This window comes from Triticum dicoccoides, chromosome 2B (genome assembly GCF_002162155.2).
Source record: "Triticum dicoccoides isolate Atlit2015 ecotype Zavitan chromosome 2B, WEW_v2.0, whole genome shotgun sequence".
Classification (NCBI taxonomy): domain Eukaryota; kingdom Viridiplantae; phylum Streptophyta; class Magnoliopsida; order Poales; family Poaceae; genus Triticum; species Triticum dicoccoides.
Window position 1 is genome coordinate 434041022 of NC_041383.1, and position 20753 is coordinate 434061774.

The 20753-nt window shown below is 44.7% G+C and overlaps 2 protein-coding genes across 2 annotated transcripts; one reads left to right on the top strand and one right to left on the bottom strand.

The window, feature by feature from the left end:
* The first annotated feature begins 2371 nt into the window (after nt 1–2371).
* Nucleotides 2372–8131, top strand: LOC119364081. The gene is made up of 8 exons (XM_037629486.1): nt 2372–2743; nt 3123–3167; nt 3381–3495; nt 6350–6419; nt 6499–6547; nt 7197–7294; nt 7397–7535; nt 7623–8131. Exons 1-8 carry the CDS (start codon nt 2378–2380, stop codon nt 7776–7778), a joined length of 1038 nt encoding a protein of 345 aa, XP_037485383.1. The 5' UTR covers nt 2372–2377; the 3' UTR covers nt 7779–8131.
* A 4305-nt stretch (nt 8132–12436) lies between these two features.
* LOC119364082 (transcription factor BHLH156-like) lies at nt 12437–14571 on the bottom strand. Its single transcript, XM_037629487.1, has 3 exons — nt 13961–14571; nt 13413–13829; nt 12437–13113 (listed from the first exon to the last, which is right to left on the bottom strand). Exons 1-3 carry the CDS (start codon nt 14459–14461, stop codon nt 13000–13002), a joined length of 1032 nt encoding a protein of 343 aa, XP_037485384.1. The 5' UTR covers nt 14462–14571; the 3' UTR covers nt 12437–12999.
* Nucleotides 14572–20753: the final 6182 nt, after the last annotated feature.

Below are 20753 nucleotides of genomic sequence, written 5' to 3' on the forward strand. Positions count from 1 at the left end.
AAACACCCAACCAGCTCCATTGTTGTTGATGTCAAGATCCTTGATGAGTAGCCCACCAAACCATTTTCAAGTTTCATTGGTTTCCTGCTCAACTACAGCCCAAGCTAGTGGATACATCCAATTGTTAGCATGCCTACCTATTACACACAAGAGCTCGCCCTTCACTGCCGCTTTCAAGAAGCATCCATCAAGGCCTATCACTTTCCTGCATCCATCCTTGAATCCTTACTTCATTGCATTGAAGCAAACATAGAAACTCTAAAGTAATTTTGGTCCATGTTTGCCGATCCAGACACAGAACACCAGTGCTTCCAGGATTTCTCCTAAGCAACTCCAATTGGTAATCAAACACTCTGGTATACTCATTCTTCATACCACTCATCAATCTGTCCATCACAATTGACTTTGCATGTTTGCACTTTGAGGTTAAAACATCAACAAACATGTCTTGCAATACAATGGATTTCCTGCTTTCTATTTTTCGTATAGGATTAGCTACTGTAAGTGCTCATACCTCTGTGCAATCAACTTAGTAGTCACAAGCTTGTTGCACCTATTCTATGCACATTCATGCTCATCATTGAAGGGGATCACTTGGAATCTGGATGTTCTTGATCTTTTGGCTGCATAGATGAACCAAGGGCATCCATCCCATCCACACTTGGCCCTAACTCTGTCACTTTCTGATTTCATGAACCTAATACTCCTCTTAGTAACAAGACCATACCTTGTCAAAGCTTTGCAAAGCTGGTTCTTGCTTCTGAAAACCATGGACAATGCAAAATGTGGTATCTCATTGTCATTGTTATACCTTGCAAACTTGCTCTTTCTCTTAACCACCTCTCCATTAGAACTTCCTCATAACTGTAATCCTCATCAGAAGAATCATACTTCCAATCCTCTTCTTCTCCTGCTTTTTGTTGCTCCATGTTGGCAACAAGCTCAATTGGTACTGGACCTGATGCATCTCTTCCAGTCCAGCTCTTGCTCTATTTAATTCTTTTCTTGAACTTTCTAGCATGCCTCCTTAGCTCCACCACCTCTGAATCTTGTCCACTATCATCAGTATGTGGAATGTACTCAAAATCACTCTCTGAATCAAAACCTGATTTGTTACCACTAGCAACTGCACCTCCAACCTGGTTTTGATTTGCTGCATGAACTGTATGTTGAGTTGGATCAAACACTTGAGAAACTGCAATTTGACTGACATTTGGATGTTGATCGACATTTTCATGCCCTGCAGCAATTGCATGTTCACTTGGCCTTGCACTGATTGTTCTATGCTTCAAGGGCTGCTCATAGCTTCTGTGACCACACCTGTTTCGTCAGTGATGAGCACATCATTCTCAGACTCAATAGGTTCAGCAGCAGTGATGACAAGATCAGGTTTAGGATCTGTCAATGCCACAATCTCATCCTCAAAGTCACTCCCACTGCTACTGTTAGCACTATCTTCTTCTTCATGGTACTTCACAAACACATCTGCAACTACACCAACACATATATAATTTGCCATCTGCACACACTTGTTGTCATCATTCAGAAACATCAGGCCATTGAGAAGTTCTGAATGAGGAACCAGAAAATAGAACTTCATCGATTCCTTCAGTGGCATGGCCATTCACTTCCTACGGCAACAATTTGTTCCTTTCTATCTCGGACATAGCTTCTTCTCCCCCAACACATTGCAAATTAGGACCAATTCGGACGAACTGGGCACCCAAATGGAAACGAACATTCAAAATCTCTCCTAGGTCCATGATTTCACTGAAATAGACAAATAAGGCGAACCAAATTAACCTATCTTTGTTGTGTACAAACAAAATCTATAGCTAAATCACACAAAAATCATATCTTTTCGCCCGCAAAACCACCCAAAATCTCGGTAAAACCCTAACCATAGTGGCGCAATCACAAGCTAAAATATGGGCATCAGACGAGGAGGGCATCGAGGTGATTACCTTCAGTTGTTCGCGCCGCCACGCCGTCACGATCGTCGTCGTCCCGTCGATCAGTCGCCAGTCGCCATTGTTATCGCGCGAGAGAGGTGGAAGGCAGGAGGGCACAGAGTGCTCAAGGTGGACTGTCCAGGGGCCTGTTGGAACGGTCGATGTAGGAGTGCTCTGCCTCCTGGGCCTCTGAAGGGCCGTCAGACGGGCCTTAGTGGGCCGACCCAGTTTAATTCTATCTCGCGCGCCAACCAACCCCGGCAACGGCTTGCCACGTCGATAATCCCTATTTGGCACACGATCCCAAAGTTTAATTTAGACCAAAATCAAATAGATCAGGGTGCAAACGAGGGCTTACCTCTACCAATTCAGGGCTTAAAATAGACTTTTTCCTTGCATCATCCCAATCCTCACCAAATGCTAGTATGCCACCCATGGCCACCTTCGCGTCCGTGCTCACACTTCCCCGCCTCTCCATCTCGCCAACAATGCCAGCGCGGGCGTCGCCAACCACGACGATGACGAGGAGGACCAGGCCTCTCCGCGCGGCGTGCGCCTACACGCTCCAGGAGGGCCAGTCCCGCCGCTCCCACCGCCTGCCCTGCGGCCTCGACCTCGAGGTCATAGCCCAGCAACCGCCTTCTCCGGCCCCGACCCCGGGAAGGAGCGAGCGGCCGCCGCTGGTGTTCGTGCACGGGAGCTTCCACGCGGCCTGGTGCTGGGCGGAGCGCTGGCTGCCCTTCTTCTCGCGCGCCGGATTCCCCTGCTTCGCCCTCAGCCTCCGCGCACAGGTAGTTAGTCAGGCATGCATCTGGGCTTCTTGTTGAATTGCCCGATGCTGGTGGGGCTAACGTTAGTGAGCCTGCGCATTCCAGAAACCGAAAATGCAAGTTGGAGATGAATTCAGATAATTTGATGATGTTCCGCGAGGGAGGGAGGGAGGGGAGGGAGGGAGGGAGGGAGGGAGGGAGTTTGATGATGAATGCTGTTGCATAGCCAATTAAAATGCTCTATAACATACGCAACATAGTGTGTTTGGGTTGTCAAACAGTGGTGATGATTTTATGAAGTGGACTTGCAGCAATTGTGAGCATTTCTACAAGACATATATAATGGAGTAGTATTTCTTACCGAGGTGTCACACTTTAATTGACTTATGATCTCTTGCAGGGTGAAAGCAGCATTCCATCTGACACAGTGGCTGGCACGCTTGAGGTAATTTGGCGAAACTGAGGTGCATTCAGAGTAATTTATGTTATTCTGCGACCCCGTATGTGTAGCATAAATCATCCACAAAGTTGCAAGTAATGCAGCACTTCCTGCAACTAACAGCATTGCTCACTGTAACACTTCAGCAATGGTTGTATCATACTTCATTTCTTTATTATCTCACAAGAGTCAGCCCAGTGTGTGATTGACTTGCAGTAGACACATACTGGCGATATTGCTGATTTCATCCGAAAGGAGGTTCCTGTCCCACCGATACTAATTGGACATTCATTTGGAGGCTTGATTGTGCAGCAATATATATCATGCCTACAAGGTATGCTCTCACCAATGGTAAACTCTTGCATTATGGATGTTACTCTGGAGCGTTCTTGCCATGCTCCGCATGTTTGTACTTCTTCCCAACCTCGTGTTAACAAATAAATCTGATGCTTGGAAAGGAATTGACCAAGTGAACGACTATCTTCTTTGCTAACATTCGTAGAATTGTTAACTGCATAAAGATGTACTTTTGACCAAGGTTCAAGGTTATAAGTCTCTGCATACTGGGTAGTATGGTTTTCTTACCAGCAGTATTGGATCATATACTGTACTATATTATCACAATAACGACTATCTTCTTTGCTAACATTCATAGAATTGTCAACTGCATAAAGATGTACTTTTGACCAAGATTCAAGGTTATAAGTCTCTGCATACTGGGTAGTATGGTTTTCTTACCAGCAGTATTGGATCATATACTGTACCATATTATCACAATATCATGGTGTTTTATTTGTAAGTATAACCAATTGACGTATTATAAGGCAATACCTAAAGTGGATTATCCAACCCAATTATGTAGACAAATTCGAATAACTTCCTAATATATTATGTGGTTACTGATGCTGAAAGTAATAATTAATTCAAAAGCATACACATGGGAAGACTGCATAAACTGGCAACTAATAGTGTATTAGAAGGCCACTGGGATTTCATGTTAAGTTAGGTCGCATCATCGAGTGCACCATTGAGCATCTGTGCTACTAGAAGCTCATTCGGCTTTGAACAACAATTTATGCATGCATGCATCCCACTGCTTCATGCAGCCAGATAACATGCTGAGGCAGGACAACAGGAGTAATAGGCTTCAAAACTTTAAGTAACATTGCCACATACAAAGATGACGACTCGTTTACAAGCTTTTTCTGCAGAACCAAAGACAATGGCCCATTTGGGCTCAATGCCGCTTTTGAGCAGTTGTCAAGGTTGTTTTTGTCCTCAGTGTGGGTCATGCACAATTCGAACCGTGTCATGATTCTAACAATGTCGCGAGTTGGATCACAGTCCGGCCAAGATCCTTTCATATTGCGGTCCATCTTAAGATCAGTATTATAGAGTGCTGGTAGAGTTGTAGTATTACATGATACCACGATCCATACCCATGGTTTAGACATGCTAACAAAAACTAGGTCTTACTCCCTCTACAAGATAATATAAGGTGCCCATGCTTTCCGAAGTTGAACCTTCACCTTAAACTTCTTGTAAATACTTTGTTCATAGTTAGGAAATACAGCTATATGAAAATACTTTTGAATACAAATCCAAAGGTATCAATTATGTATCACATAATGCGCATACTGTTGAACCAATTGTTAATTGCTGATCAAAGGTAAAGCTGGAAAAAACTGGACACCTTACACAAATCAACAGAGGGGGTATTACATAAATAACTGATCCTTTGGCACAGATAAAAATTATTACATGAAGTTCTTTTCTCAAAAACAAAATCTAGTACACAAGTTCTCGAGTTGAGCCTAGCACACAAACAGATAACCTTTTTCCCCAAAATACCAAATCAAAAAGGATTTCAACCAAGTGCCGTTATCCTTCTTCAATCCAAGTCTTGTTTCTGCATCTCCATAACTCTAGTCTTGCTCCTCCTTAGTGGGTAAGGGGGTGTGATTCTCAGTTCTATAGGGCGCAGCAGAAGCTTGCTTCATTTCTTATCTGCCACGGCACCTGTGGTGGATCATCAAACCACATGGACATTAGCAGATTTTGCAGCAGTCTGAAAGTTAATTACTGTATGATGGGGTACTGTTTTTTGAATGGCTGAACAGTGAACATGTGTACAATGTTCTGCCAAAGGACTAGTTGTGTTCTATTTTCTTGCCAGGTTGTTTGACATAAGCATAAGAGGGAGAAGGAGAGGAGAGAGGGAGAGGGAGAGAGGACCATAGATTGTTTAATCCTGCTTTGGCTCTGACGGGGGTTAGGGATTTCTCTGGATGAACAGTGAGTGACCTTGAAATTATTCTTGTACAATGATTAGAAGGACGTGGTTTAACTGTGGTTGATGTCAAGAATCTCAAGAAGTCGGTTGCTGAGAAGGATGGAAACCATGGGTCCCTGGTTGTGCCTAATTTTATCTGTAAGCCTTTGGAATGAATCTATCCATTCCAAAGTATTGATACTCCCTCCGATCCATATTACTTGTCGCTCAAATGGATGCATCTAGCACTAAAATACGTGATACATCCGTTTGACCAACAAGTAATATGAATCAAAGGAGTAGTATTTTTCATCTAATAAGATATGCCATTTTTGTTAAACTAAGAGGTGGAGCGCATTAGTTGAGTTAGCATGTATCCTGAAGAGTGCAAACACACTGTTTAACTTCAAACATAATAACCTTAACACTTTTAGCACTACACCAAATTAACTTCAGCTATTAATTTGTTACGATTTTAAGGAAAGAAATATTCATCCATTTATCAAAATTTCTGTGAACTTTTATCTTGAAGTGCCACGCTCATTTTCAAATACTATTATTTTAATTTCCAAATATCCTTTTTTGCATGCTAAGTCGTAATAATAGCAAGATGGATGCACTTTCCTGACCTTCTGGTCTTCCTTGAGACGTGCAAAAGTTATTTTCTTTGAGGACCTTGTATGTATCAATGTTGTGTTTTCTTACAACTATTTATTAGTCATAGTATTCATGTTAATTAGTAAAGTTTAGTCCTTTATCAGCCCAACAGCATATCTTATTTCACTCTTTTTTGTATGTTCAGTATATTACCATCCACATTTTGCTAATGAATAATTAGTCTCATTATTCTGAAGGAAAAAGTAATGTTTGTCTCCATTTATGGTAAAGTCACTACATGCCACCTTTTCTATTATAGGTTCAGAACCTCTTCATCCGAAGCTTTCTGGCGCTGTTCTTGTCTGTTCTGTACCTCCCTCGGGAAACAGGTGTTCCTATTGCTGTTTACTACCATCTTATTTATAACCTACTATTATTGTGATCTAACTCCTTTGTATCATTCTCCAGTGGATTAGTATGGCGTTACCTTTTGACTAAACCAATTGCTGCTATCAAGGTAAACCGAACTATAATTTATCCTTTTCCTTTGAGTTTTATCATTCAGCTATCTGAATTTCAGTGCGATACTGAGATGCCTTGTATCTACATTTTTTAGTCTAGCATTTACTCTAGCACCTGTGGTGGGTGTTATACTCTGTTTTCACTTGCCAGGTGTGAAATGCCTTGAAGGCTTGAACATTCACTTATCATGCAATCATCAATCAATTCCCTTTTGAGCAAATCCAAAATTTTCTTAATATGGAGTGCTTGCTAATATAGCATCAAGCACTGAACAAACTTAGTGAAGTTTCACTTTCGCAATGCTCTATATGAATTGCCATGCTTGTTGGCAGTCATTTCTTCGCCTTGTACAATTGGGTTGAACTCCCTATGCCTATTTTAACTCTCCCAATTCTCCTTGGTGGAGTCTGGTTACGTTTGCTGATCCACAGTTTATTAGACCTTAATTACCCCATCATACTTGTTGACTTTCTTTGCTTCTGCATGTATCATACACTTCATGTACTACATGCGACCATTTCTTTGCTTCAAACTATGAATAACCTATTCATGTCTCTCTTCAAGCCATCAGTATTGAATACTTTGTTTGTGTCACGTGAATTTGTTCATGCGCATGCATGAAATTTTATTCACCTTGCTATCAGGTTACACTCAGCCTGGCCGCAAAAGCATATGCAAATTCATTGCCTCTCTGCAAAGAAACATTTTTCTCATCACAAATGGATGATGAACTTGTCCTGAGGTATTTATTGTTCTCATTCCATCTCCGGCTTACATAAGCCATTTGCAGTCTAAATGCCTCTTTCTTATCATGGCATCAATAATGTACGACATCATGTTTTAGGTACCAAAATCTAATGAAGGAAAGCTCAAAGTTGCCACTATTTGACTTGAGGAAGCTCAATGCATCATTGCCTGTACCTTCTGCCACAGATGGTACACTAGAAATCCTTGTTATGGGTGCAAGCAATGATTTCATTGTTGTGAGTGAACCCAACCCCCAAACAAATCTCTCGCACATACAAAAGAAATGTTTCGTTTCTCATGCTCTAAACATTTCCATTATCTAGGATGCGGAAGGGCTTTCTGAAACTGCAAGATTTTACAACGTGCAACCTGTCTGTGTGGAAGGGGTAGCACATGATTTGATGTTAGATTGCTCGTGGGAGAACGGAGCTGCGATAATCCTGTCTTGGTTAGATAAACTGGCACCAAGATCAGCCTAGTAGTTATTTTCTTCGTCTGATAGATTTGATATCTTGGAGACCTTGTCAATCTTGGTTATTTGCAGCGTAAAGGCAGTTGCTAGTTATTGCTGTTATTTTACTGTGTTCCGAATCCCATACAAGTATTGTATTATGGATGGAGTCCTACCGGCGGCATGCCAACCGTGCTAGATGTAGCATGACTAAAACTCTGTTTCGTGTCCACCAAGAAAGAGAGTTGTTTGCCCCTTTATATAGTACCAGCTAGTCATAGAATAGATGCGAGAGATCTCCACCAGATTAGCACGTAGAGGGTCTGTCCTCTCGTGTAATGTAATACTCCTCCCAATTATAGTTATACGCTTTCGTGCGTCCGTGGTTTTCTCCCGCAAGGATTTTCACGTAAAAATTCGTGTCTCTCTGTCTCATTTATTTCTCGTTATTATCTAACAAGTGGTATACAGAGCCAAGTTCGCAGATACGAATTTGAGACGAGAGATTAGGGTTACTGCGCCGCCGCGCGCGTTCGGGCGATCCGTCGAATCCGACTCGAGATTCTGCAGCCGCACGTCACCGAGTCCGACAGGCGTTCCAATCGGTACGTGCACATCTGGATTGGCGCTACTTTACCAGCTGATCGAGTTAGAGCGGCGTCACAACTTCCGACGCAAAGATTGATCGTACTAGTAGTACGAGTTGGAGGCAGCCAACCACAGTACTACTTCTCACGTCCACGTGAAGAGATCAATTTGTTTTTCCTGCTGCTTCACGTCAGGCCTACCGCAGCTACTGCTGCTACTTTCTCTGGCGTGAAGACCGATCAAGTCCACAAGCTGCTCCTCAATCGTGATGTGAAGACAGTACTACTAGTACTCACGGTTCTCAAGATCTGATTAATCTAGTAGCCTTGCTACTTCACGTGAAGGTTAAGATCTGCTACTAGCCTACTACTTCTTCACGTGAGACCGAAGAAATTTGCCAGATCAAGTTTTTCGTTCTTCGGTAAATTCGTCTGCTACGTTCACTGCCTGAAGCTGCCAGGTGCTATCTCTCTGGTTCTTTGCCCCGCAAATTTATTCTGTCAAAAATATTTCTTTTATCGGCTTGTATTACTTTGTGAACACATACTTAATCTACTCATGGCATCCATGAAGTACGATGTTCCGCTGCTGAATCGTAACACAAGGTTTATCCTATGGCAAGCCGAGATGTGAGCGTTGTTTGCGCAAGCCAATTATCAGGATGCACTCAATTTTTCTTCAAGGTGGAGTTTTGGGGATTATGGCCTGTCGGGATAATGGATGAAATATTGTTGCAGTTATTTGAAGAACACAATTCAGTTTCAAGAAAAAAAAGGGTATGGAGGAGGTAATTATTAAGCCTGTTGGTAGCCAGCATATACTATTCTCTCCATAGTATTTTGCTGTTATGCATGTGAAGGTTTTGTTTGATATTCATGTTCGTGATGAGAATCAGTTGACATGCAAGAAGGAGATTGATTTGTTTCTGCGAGATACTACAACATTTAGCGCTGTTAAGTTTCAAGTGCAATTCAGTTGTCTTTGCTCTTTCAAGAGGGGTCTATTGCAGAGTTGAAACTCCGCTGCATGTTAAGATGGTTCCTTTATCCGACAGTTGTTCTACAAGGACAGTTTATGACCATGTCATGGATTTTCATTAACCACTACAAGTCGGCAGTTTTTGGGTGCACGCGATGCCATCCGTACCATATGCTCTTGCATGAGTATTGTTTGCCGAGGTTTGTGTTTTCTGTTTTGAAGCACGTTCAGATTCCATGAGATGAGTTCTTCACAATGTGATGTGCACCAAGATGTTGCACTATGAGCTATGCGCTCGTTCAGGCACCACAGGAGATATGATGACTTATGTCATTTGATGATTGAGCAGTTTCAGTTTTTGAAGTCAGTGGCACAGACTCAGACTTTTATTGGGAGACCAAGTTTTGTTAGTCTGCTTTGTTGATAGTTGTGCTGTTTTCTGGACGACCTATTGATTGATTTGCTCAATATGACTTCATGAGAAGTTTATTAGTCCTATGGACGTTTTCAGGCACAAGGTTTACTTGTGATGACTTTAATTGAGGAGTTGATGCTATCTATGATTATTGTAAGGGATTTCGTCTCAAGGTGGAGTGTTATTTTATTGTGTTCCGAATCCCATACAAGTATTGTACTATGGATGGAGTCCTACCGGACTACAGCATGCCAACCGTGCTAGACGTAGCATGACTAGAACTCTGTTTCGTGTCTGCCAAGAAAGAGAGTTGTTTGCCCCTTTATATAGTACCAGCTAGTCATAGAATAGATGAGAGAGATCTCCACCAGATTAGCACGTAGATGGTTTGTCCTCTCGTGTAATGTAATACTCCTCCCAATTATAGTGATACGCCTCCGTGCGTCCGTGGTTTTCTCTCGCAAGGGTTTCCACATAAAAATCCGTGTCTCTCTGTCTCATTTATTTCTCGTTATTATTTAACAATTGCTCTGAAGTTGTAATGTGTCATGTGTAGCAGAGCATGTTGTAGATCTAATTCGAATTCTTCTTTTTCTAAAACTTAATTCGTAGCCTTCTCTTCACAAAGATTGAATGTATACAGTGTGTTTTAATGGTTTACATTGGTGAAAGGCTCAAAAGCACTAGAAATGTTTTAATGGTTTAATGGTGTACATTGGTATTATCATAACACAAATAAAATGCTACTCCCTCCGTCCCATAATTTAAGATGTCAAGGAGTATAATTTAATTCGTGTTTGATTAATCAGATTAAACTATATTTATTTTATTTTTGGAGTTCTTTTTAGATTTGAGTAGTCTTGGAATTTTATCAATTCACAAATTGACATACTGAGAAACTGATAATAAGTGATCGCTCGTGGGAATAATCAGCGCTTTTGAACATTGTTGTATGGGTCTTCTGTGCTAACATAATCGGTGCGCCTGATGTAATATAGATACAACATGTATTTGACATTTCACGAAAACTCAAATCCAAATCCAGTCCAGAATTCTAGAAACCAAAAGAACAAAGGCAAGGCTGGCAGTGTTAATGGGCAAAATGAATACTCCAACTTTGTTTCTTGGAGCTGCGGGTAAAATTTTGATTTGTATTTTTGTAGAAATGAATACGCATTGGATGTGTTCTCGTACAAACTATGTCAGCTACACTGCCTGCCTTTTCTTATTCTTTTGGATAAAGAAATATATTAATATAAAAATTAATATAAAAAAGAAAGATACCAGTTTACATCCAATTTATCCATTAACATGGTCTCAAGAGCTTCTTAGGATACCAAGGATGCACACAATCAAATTATTAAAATAGAAAAAAAGCGAACAACAACAATGTAACACCCCAGGTTTTCACTCGGATTGGCAAGTGTCCCTAAACTGATACTCCCTCCATTCCAAAATATAGTGCGCCCGCGCTTTCCGAGGTCGAACTTTGACCATAAATTTAACGAACAAGACCGACTGCGGCGGGAGAAAAAGTTACATAATTAAAAACTTATTTCGAATATGAATTCACTGATATAACTTTTGCTCCCGCCGCAATCGGTCTTGATAGTTAAATTTACGGTCAAAATTGAAGCATGGGGATAGAGGAAGCACTACATTGTGGAATGGAGGGAGTACTCGCCAAGTGGTGGGAGCTTGCTTGAATTCTTGTATTTTAACCTCTGCCTTCTATAAAGCCATGTCACACAATTTGCATGCTCTAAAAAACATCATCGCATAGGAGATCCCTTCAGACCACATCCGCCTCTCCCCTCCATTTTTCTCCATGACTAACTCAAATCATAATATTGACGAATCATTATTCCTTGATAAGAAGCCAATCGTCACTGGTAACAAGTTATCAATGACAAATTATTAGCGACGAGTTGCTTGCTTTTCAGTAATGAACGTTTTGGGCCCGTCACTGATAAGCGATTCTGCAATAGTGATACTCACACAACGCCAATTGAAGAACCGAGTTAGGTACTTCAAGATTAAGAAAGTCACCATATGTGCCTAGACGATTGGCGAGATTGCCGCCTTCCGTTGAAAAATATTTAGGTTCAGTTAGATACAAGTGGCTTTAGACATAATGTTTGATTCCCTATGAGATGGGATATAATAGTGACTTTTGTCCTTCAAGCTACATGTAGCTTCTCGATAGAAACACACATAACATTAGAGTAAATTAAAGATATGTCAAATAGCACAAAAAACAGCCCTAAATAGGTCCTACTACAAGCTAAGTGACACAAGCATCCGAAGAATGCAAGGTGCTTAGGCATGTGCTTGAAAAATAAACCATTTTTTCCCTTTCGGAGACACCTCTGTAAATACCTTGCATTGTGCGAACTGAGCGTAACTCAGTTGGTTAGGTTCCTTGTGGTTGGACCAACCCACCAGGGTTCAAGTCCTAGACTTGGCATTGGTGGTCATATTTTTCTGGATTTATTTTAGTTCTTCTGGTGATGTGCGTCCACGAAGGGGTCTGCGGCGACTTTATCAATCTGAAGATAATGTGCCGGCTTAAAGGTTCTCGCAGGGGTAGGGTGTGCATGCGTGCGTTCATATGAATAAGTGTATGTGCATATGTACGAGCGTCTGCATTTATACCGTGTTAAAAAAATACTTTGCATTGTACAAAGGCTAATATAACTCAGAAGTCAGAACCAGGAAGTTACAACATGGAAATTATAAAAGAGAGAACCTACTTAATCGCTTACCCTTACTATTGAGTCCCTACCAAAGTGAACTTTGTAGTCCTAGTTTATAATCTGTGTCACAGTCTGGATCGAGTACTTGACCGATGCCTACGTGCTTGAATGCGAGCGAACGAGTTACAGAGTGAGTGTAACTGGGTACAGCAGCAGTGGTAGTAGTATATGCCAGTGCTAATTCTTCTTGCGCGCACTGCATAAATACCGTGGGCAAAAACGTGTACGAGCGTCTGTTCATGGCACGGCATAGATGAACGATAGTGCATCACTCACAGGCGGCCATAGCTAGCGTTTGTTACCGTCACTTGATTCATACATTTAACGGCGCCGTTTGACCAACCATGCGGGCCGCGCGACGGCCCTGGTCGACTGAAGCACAGCAGCGGTACAACTCGGCCACTTTCTGTATCCTTGAGCAGCCATCTGTTACGGATGGGACGGACAGGGACAAACCAGAGGACATGCCACACGCCACACTACTAACAACACATGGAATGACGACAGCTGGCTTAGCAGATCTCCGACGTGGCTTCTGGCCGGAAGCCCTCGCTGAGCAGCGCCGCCATCACCCACAGCTTCACCGTGCGATCGCTGATCATCACCTCCTCCCTTGCTTCACTAACCTGCACACACGCACGCACGGCGATACCACATCAGTAAAACTAAGTATTACTACTCGTTTGGAGCTCTGGAATTCCATGCACAGAGAGAGCACCACAGTTTCTAGAGGAATCAATCGAGAGAAAATTCCCATGCAAGTACTCCCTCCGTTCCAAATTACTCTTTTCTTTTTTGCGGGTGACCGTTTCAAATTATTCGTCGTGGTTTTAATTCAAATACTTTCTCCGTCTAAAATTACTTGTCACATAAATGAATAATGATTATTTGACGAGCGTCGTTGCTTGCAACTAAGGAGTAGTACCTTGAGTGTGAGGGTTGACACGACGCGGTCCGACGAGCAGCCGAGGTTGGAGCTCTCCACCAGGAAGCCGGCCAGGGACTCGACGGCCGCGCAGAGAGGCGCCGCCACGCCGTCCCGCCGCTCGCACTCCACCGTCACGAAGAAGCGGCCCTCGCCCACCTGGGCCGCGCTCACTAGCGTCACCCGCGCGCCGCCGCCCCCTCTGGAGCTGCCGCTGTTCCCCTCGTCGTCGCCGCCGTTGCGGCCGTGCTGCCCCTGCCGCCGGCCCTGCTTCTGCTGCTGCTGCTGCTGCTGCCGCCGGCCGGCCAATCCCGGCCGCGCCTCGAGCGTCGCCACGTCCTCCTTGAGCTTCCTGGCGTGCGACTGCAGGTTCTTGACGTACGCCACTGCGTCGGCGATGATGGAGGCCTTGTCCATCTGCACGTACGTACAGAGGAAAGTGACGCGCGCTCCCAGTAAGAATTGGTGCCTACTCCACAAACTGTTTCTATCGACCACGACACGAGAGGATACAAATTGCAAGTCCAGTAGGAACTACTAGTACTAACCTTTGTGATGTTTGGGACGAGAGCCCTGAGCTCGTATAGCTTCTCCTTCATCCGGAACCTCCTCTTGCGCTCCGACACGATGGTCTTGGAGCGGTCCCTCCTCTTCCTCGTCCCCGACAGGTCGCTGTCGTCGCGGCTAGGCTCGAAGCCCGCGCCTTGCTCCCCGGAGACAGGGCTGATCACGTCGTCGTAGCTGCAGGGGTGGTCGTCCGGGGACGCGCCCTCGCATTCCTGCCGCCATTCCTGGTCAGCAGCAGCGCCCACCATGTCGTTGTCGTCCCCGGCGCCGCCGCCGCCACCTCCACCGCCGAACAGCTCGTCGCCGAGATGCATGAGGTCCTCCATCCAGGCGCCATCGTCGACGACCGCGGCGGCCGGCTGCACCGCGAAGCCGCCGTCGTCGCCGTGGAAGTGCATCGGGTCAACGTCGAAGAAGCCCGGGCCGATCATGAGGTGCTCTTGGTGTGGCGACAAATGCAGCAGCCGCTGGTGGTGCTCCATTACCGATTCGATTCGGTACGGCCGGTGGTGGGTTATCTTGGTAAAGTGATTGAGGCAAGGCGTCGCGGGAGCTCCGGTGGGTGCCGCGCTTTTTATATGTAGCCCTCGCAGCCTTTTGAATGTGGAAGGAATCTTGTTTGGATCCAGTTTGTGCTGCGCCCTATATGGAATTAACAGCGGAGGGGAAGAAGATGGTACAGCAGGGATTGGAGGGGGTTGGATTAATTACTCCACTGGGTTGTTTATGCCGTCGACAGCCAGCCAGCGGTTTGACACGAAGCAGCTAACCGTATACTACTACAAAATGTTGTTAAACAGGCATGAACTGAGCACCTCCCCATGGATCGATTAGATGCACATAGATTAGATTAGGGTGACACTTGAATAATTCTCTTTTAATCAAGGTTAACTGCTACTAGTGCATGGGAAACGGTACTAGTAGACCGCTACCTAGGTCTATCTGAATGGCCACCTACAAATCTAAAGTTGTGTAGACTGTAAGTTGTCTTTAGCTGGGTTGATTCTTGTTTAAACATGGATATGTACCTGTGCCCGTTAATTATTGGTTCACAAAGAGCATCTACAACCAGGATTGACAAATTGCGCCTCTCAAACGCCCGCGGACTCTCCAGCCACGTCTGCTTGTAGTGCACGAACAATTGTAATTTTGTCCTTCCCATAGTCACGGACCTCAAATATCCTACGCCTTTTTCATACAAACACATGCAAATTACGTACTCCCTCCGTTCCCAAATACTTGTCTTTCTAGGCATTTTAAATGGACTCAACATACGGATGTATGTAGTCATATTTTAAAGTGTAGATTCACTCATTTTGCGCCGTATGTAGTCACTTGTTGAAATCTCTAGAAAGACAAGTATTTAGGAACGGAGGGAGTAGATCATACAGGATAACATAGAACATAGCGTTTTGGTCATCAGACATCCACAAAATTCATCCAAAAGTGTCGACGAAGTTCAAATTCAACCTAAAACATAAAACAACCACAAATATTAACATAGCAGTGCAGGGCGGCCGGAATTCAGCACTTCCTAGCCGGGCCATTTCCCTTGCGGTCGGCGCGCGGCGGTCCATCTCCTCCGTGTAGGCGTCTGCGGCGGGAGGATCGTCGTCGTCGTTGTTCGTGGTGGTGCCACTCTCCTCTAACAAGGAGATGTAGCTGGAGAGGCAGCGGAGGAGGCGCTACCGCTCCTTCGTGTGTCGGGCCGCCTTCGCCTTGGCTGAGTCCTTCCTCGCGAGGCGCTCGGACGCCTCGATGTCGAGGCGGAGCGCCTTCGCGTTCTTGCGCCAGAGGAGTAGCGCGTTGGTCTTCGCTATGGCCAATGAGCACCGCATGACCTTGCAGAGGAGGGCCTCCTTCGGGTCAAGGGGGACGAACCATGCGCGTTGGCGCGAAGAGTTAGGCTCCGCCATCGCCGCCCGCTACCGCTCGCGTTGGGCCGCCTTCGCCTCCGACTCCGGCATACGCATGCACACAAGAACCGCGGGCACGAACGCTACACGGGCGGTGTAGCCACCGGAGGGGAAGGGGACACGCCCGCCCTGTTTCGAATCTGGAGCGGCGCGGAGCAGGCTGGACGGGAGCGGGACGGGCTGTCGCCGCCCGCATTACGCAGGTGGGACACGGAGGAGTCGACGGATGTGACAGAGCTCATGCTTTCTCTGTTTTCGATGCGCGACCGGTCGATGGCGATGCGGAGCGTGAGCTCCTCATCATCTGGCGCGTAGCTGCTAGATCTGACGTCCTCCTCCTTGACGAGGCCATCCCAGTCTATGGGGTCCCGCTCGCTGCCGGAGTTGGCCATGGCGGAGAGGAGGGAATGAAGTTGGGAGGGAGCAAAGAGGACCAATTGACTCAAAGGAGTGAGGGGTTTGACTAGGGTTCGTCCGGCCGGCTACGGTTTTTGTGGGGACATCGGTTGGGGCGCCTCGGGCCCTAGCAGGCCGATCCTAAGTGGCGGCTGCGTCTGGGCGTCCCCGTATCCGCTCCGTATATGGGCCGGATTTGGGGCTCCCGGTTGGGTGCCTTTTTGCATGTGATCACTGATCGGGCAGTCTGTCTGGGTGTTTGGGGTGGATTTGAGGGTTGTAGATAGTGTGAACGTTGAGAATTGCCCAAACAGTTTTTTGAACATAGTCCAGACGTAAGCGCTCATATACACGCGCATACACTCATCCCTATGAATGCACGCACGCACACCCCACCCCTATGAGCACCTCAGAAAGACTGAGTCGAATATCATCTTGAAATTTACGAAGTCAACGTAGGCACCTCGTCGTCGACTGGAACATCCACAGTCCCTCTAACCATCCAACCACAGGTTGATTCACAATTACCCAAACAGTTATATATATTATCCCAGCCAGCTTTTTCTATGGAATTACCCCACCCAACTTGTAACTCAATGATTACATATTTGATCCTCTGTTTGGTCCAAGTTGGGACATGGGCTGACCATAAGGTAATATAAATAGAATGCCATTCACTTCTACAACAAACAACCCTATAAATATGATAGTGTAATACTTGCGTGTGTTCATAAGTGTAAATATTCTTACCTGCATATTTAGGTAGGAGCAACAGTCAAAACTACATGTCCTAAAAGAGCTTAGGGTTCCTCTACCTTCCATCGGCGATGGTGGCGGTGCCAGTCCATCTCGTCTCCAATGCCTCTTGAGCCATGGAGACGTGGTGGATCCTGGCCCTTGCCAGCGAAAGGGCTCCATTTAGATGTTTTTTTCCTGAGTTTTGATAGGATTTGTGTCCGATTCAGGAAGACGAGACGACGACGACTCCCTGAAGATGGAATAAGATTCTTCCCGTCAAGTCCCCGTCTTGGCGGTGCATCTAGTATCTTTGGAGGCCATGTGGAGGTGTGTCTCCGTTGATTCTCATGGGATTCAGTTGGTAGTTTTCTACGGTGGATCTACCTGGATCCTTTTTTGTTTGTCTACGTTCATGTGTCCTCAAGTCGGATCCTTTCGATATACGCGTCTCTTCATCGGCGATAATTGTTGCTCTGGTGCGTAGGTCCTACTGGGTCTTAGCACGACGACTTTTCTGACTGTTTAATACAACAAGTTTTACCCGGTTCCGGCAAGGGATGGACAATGCGCGCCTTCGACTCGCTTCAGTGCTTGTAGTCGTCGCTAGGTGGTCTAGGAATCTAGATGTAATTTTGTTTATCTCTGGTGTTCGTTGTGCTGCTTTATGATTGAAGATGAATAAATTGAAAGTTTTCTTAAAAGAAAACTTCATACTTTTCGCCGGCAAAAAAAAAACCCTACATACTTTCCGGGACAGAACCGTCATGTGTTTCTCAATGGGGATGCCTGCCCCTGCCTGCCTCTCGTTGCCGGTCAGTCAGGGCGGTACATGTTTGTGTACTGGATGTACCATCAAGTTTGGGACAAAGCGACAAACCATGTTCAACCAAATTTTTTGTTGATATCCGTTGCAACCAAAATTTCAACATTTTCATATTAAAAAAACAAAAATTCAAGCAGGAGTACAGTTCCGACTCTCAATTGTACTAGTTTTAAAGTAATTAATTCACACCATGTTCCATATTTGTCTCTTTCTAAAGCATTCAAACGCCATTTCACGTGGCAGCTTGGCGGCTACAGTAAATCACGCAGAAATGAAATCCGCAAACATTTCTGATTATATATGCGAATCTTACAAGGATTGGAGGATCTCCAAATCAATTTTATTTAAGAATTAATTAACGGCACGATGTGTGTGAAATCTGACAGGTGGTGTGCAGATAAGGTTGTCTGGAATCCACCACCATGAGGATTTGCTAGTGCAGCGTGACTAATTATCTCGCGCATTCGGTTCTGGTTCATTGCTCGCTGAGTGGTTCTGATCCGAAGTGGTCGTCAAAGTGACACACACAGAGGCGGCTCCGGTCGACGAAAGCGGTCTGGTCACTTTGGACGAACCATCGACCCAAATATCACCTGGTTTTTCCTAGAGCGCTTGCTGGATCACCCAATCGCCCACCGAATGGGATTCATCCATCCAATTCACACAACACTTCGCTCGATTGATTCTTGGTTATCTTATCTTAAGTACTGAGGACCAAGAAGAAACAGTAAGAACTTTCCGAAAGCCTGGCAAGTGGCTGTGAATTGTGTAAAGCCATAAAAGGAAACAAAATGGTTGACCTGTTATCATCCAAAATTTCAAATGTTATCATCTTGTATTCCTCGCGCTAAATCTAATTTTTTTTATGCTATCTTGTTGGCTGACCAGCTTTCTGCACCAAGAGCACCTCGAGTGAGAGTGGCATGACTGGCGTGCAGAAGCGCTTGCTCCATATGGGTAGCTCTACCGGTTGCTCCCAATACATTTTGTGTTACCTAACACACCCATCCACCCACGTACGTCTTCCACTGTGCACAAATTTTTTTGAAACTAAAAAGTATGAAGTACAGCTGCAGGTTTAGCCAATGCCCTCGTGCCATACTCGTCACGAATACATAGCCTGAACATCTTCTTTGGTCTGATGACCTTGTGATCTTTTCCAAAAAGTAGAGACCCAACTGCCTCCCCAAAACTAGGGTTCTTTGCCTTCCACCGGCGCCGGTGCCGGTCCGTCCCGTCTCCGGTGGCCTTAGGGCCATGGAGGCGGAGTGGATCTCGGCCCATGCCGGTGGGAGGGTTCCGCTTTCATATTTTTTTTCGAGCTTTGTTAGGGTTTATGTCCTGTTCAGGAAGGCGAGACGGCGGCGGCTCCCTGAAGATGGAATAAAGGTCTCCCCGTCTAGTCCCCGTTCCGGTGATGTGTGTAGCATCATCGGTGGGCGTGTGGAGGTGTGTCTCCGGCGGATCTGTCTTTGGTGGATTTGCTCGGATCTGTTAGTCGTTCGTCTTCGTTCGTGTGTCTTCAGGTTGGATCCTTTTGATCTATACTCTACATCTGCGGCGGTTGCTGTTCTGGTGCGTTGGTTCCATGGGGCCTTAGCACGACGACTTCCCGACTGTCTACTACAACAATGTTTGCCCGGCTCTGTCGAGGGAGGGGCGATGACAGCGGCGCGCCTTCGGCTAGCTTCAGTGCTTGTAGTCGTCGCTAGGTGGTCTACGGTTCTGGATGTAATTTTTATTATTTCTAGTGTCCGTTGTACTACCATGATTGAAGATGAATAGATTGAAAGTTTTTTTGCAAAAAAATAAACTAAAAAGTATGATGCGTACAGGTGCTAATGTTATATAAACATGTAAAATTTTGAGTTCAACATAGTGTATTAGCGAGCTGTAGAAAACTTATGTTATATAAGCACATGAAATTTCAAGTTATTATTGAGGATTATAAAATTTCAAGTTCAAACATAGTGTATTTGTAAGCTACAAGAAAGAATCAACTTGAACTCTCGTTCTTAGTTGTCTCTCACTATTCGTTCGTTTGTTCCTTCCATTTCCCTCAAATGTTATTGAGTTTGGCCTTCAAATTTACATGTTTACAGAACATCAATTTCTTAAAATATTTTATTTCATAATTGTATACGTAATTTACCATAGTTTTTCTACTACAAGGTTGTTTTCTAAAAATTTGCAGGGGCACACACCTGCCTAAACGGCTGCAGCCGTCGATCTGCTGTGATCCGGACACAAGTTTCCATGAAAATTGGTTGATAAATGGATGGAAATTCTGAACTACCTGAATACGACATAGTATATGTGTTTATTCTATACAAATACTTCCGCGGAGCCTTCTTATATGTCTTTCTACCTGTGCATATGTTACGTCCCCTTCTCTATTACATACTCTGTTCCGCGACTTCGCCACATTGTTCGTCTTCTTTTTCCTTCGTCCATGTCCTGTTCTGCTCCTATGTTCGAGTTCTGTTTCCTCCTCTTCTTTTTACATTTGTTTCCCTCTACGTCATCTCCACTCATTCGTTCATCGTTCTTCTGATGAAAAATTGCTACACTCGTTTCCCCAAGTTTTTCCATTTTCTTCCCTCAAATACACATCCTTCTATCCTTCAACAGTTGGATCCTTGTATTTTTTTTGTTTTTTTTCGAAAAGGGGACTCCCGGGTCTCTGCATCAGAACGATGCATACGACCAACTTTATAAATAAGCAAATAGGTTCAACAAGGTCTAAAAGTTTTAAACGGAAATAGAGGCAAGCTCACAAAGAGCCACAATGACAAGAACACAAAAGCCACAAGGCCACAACCGGCTGGCATAAGAAAGATAGGAAAACTAATTGCCTATCCTATTACATGACCGCCGTCCAAACCGGTTGAAGATATCCCA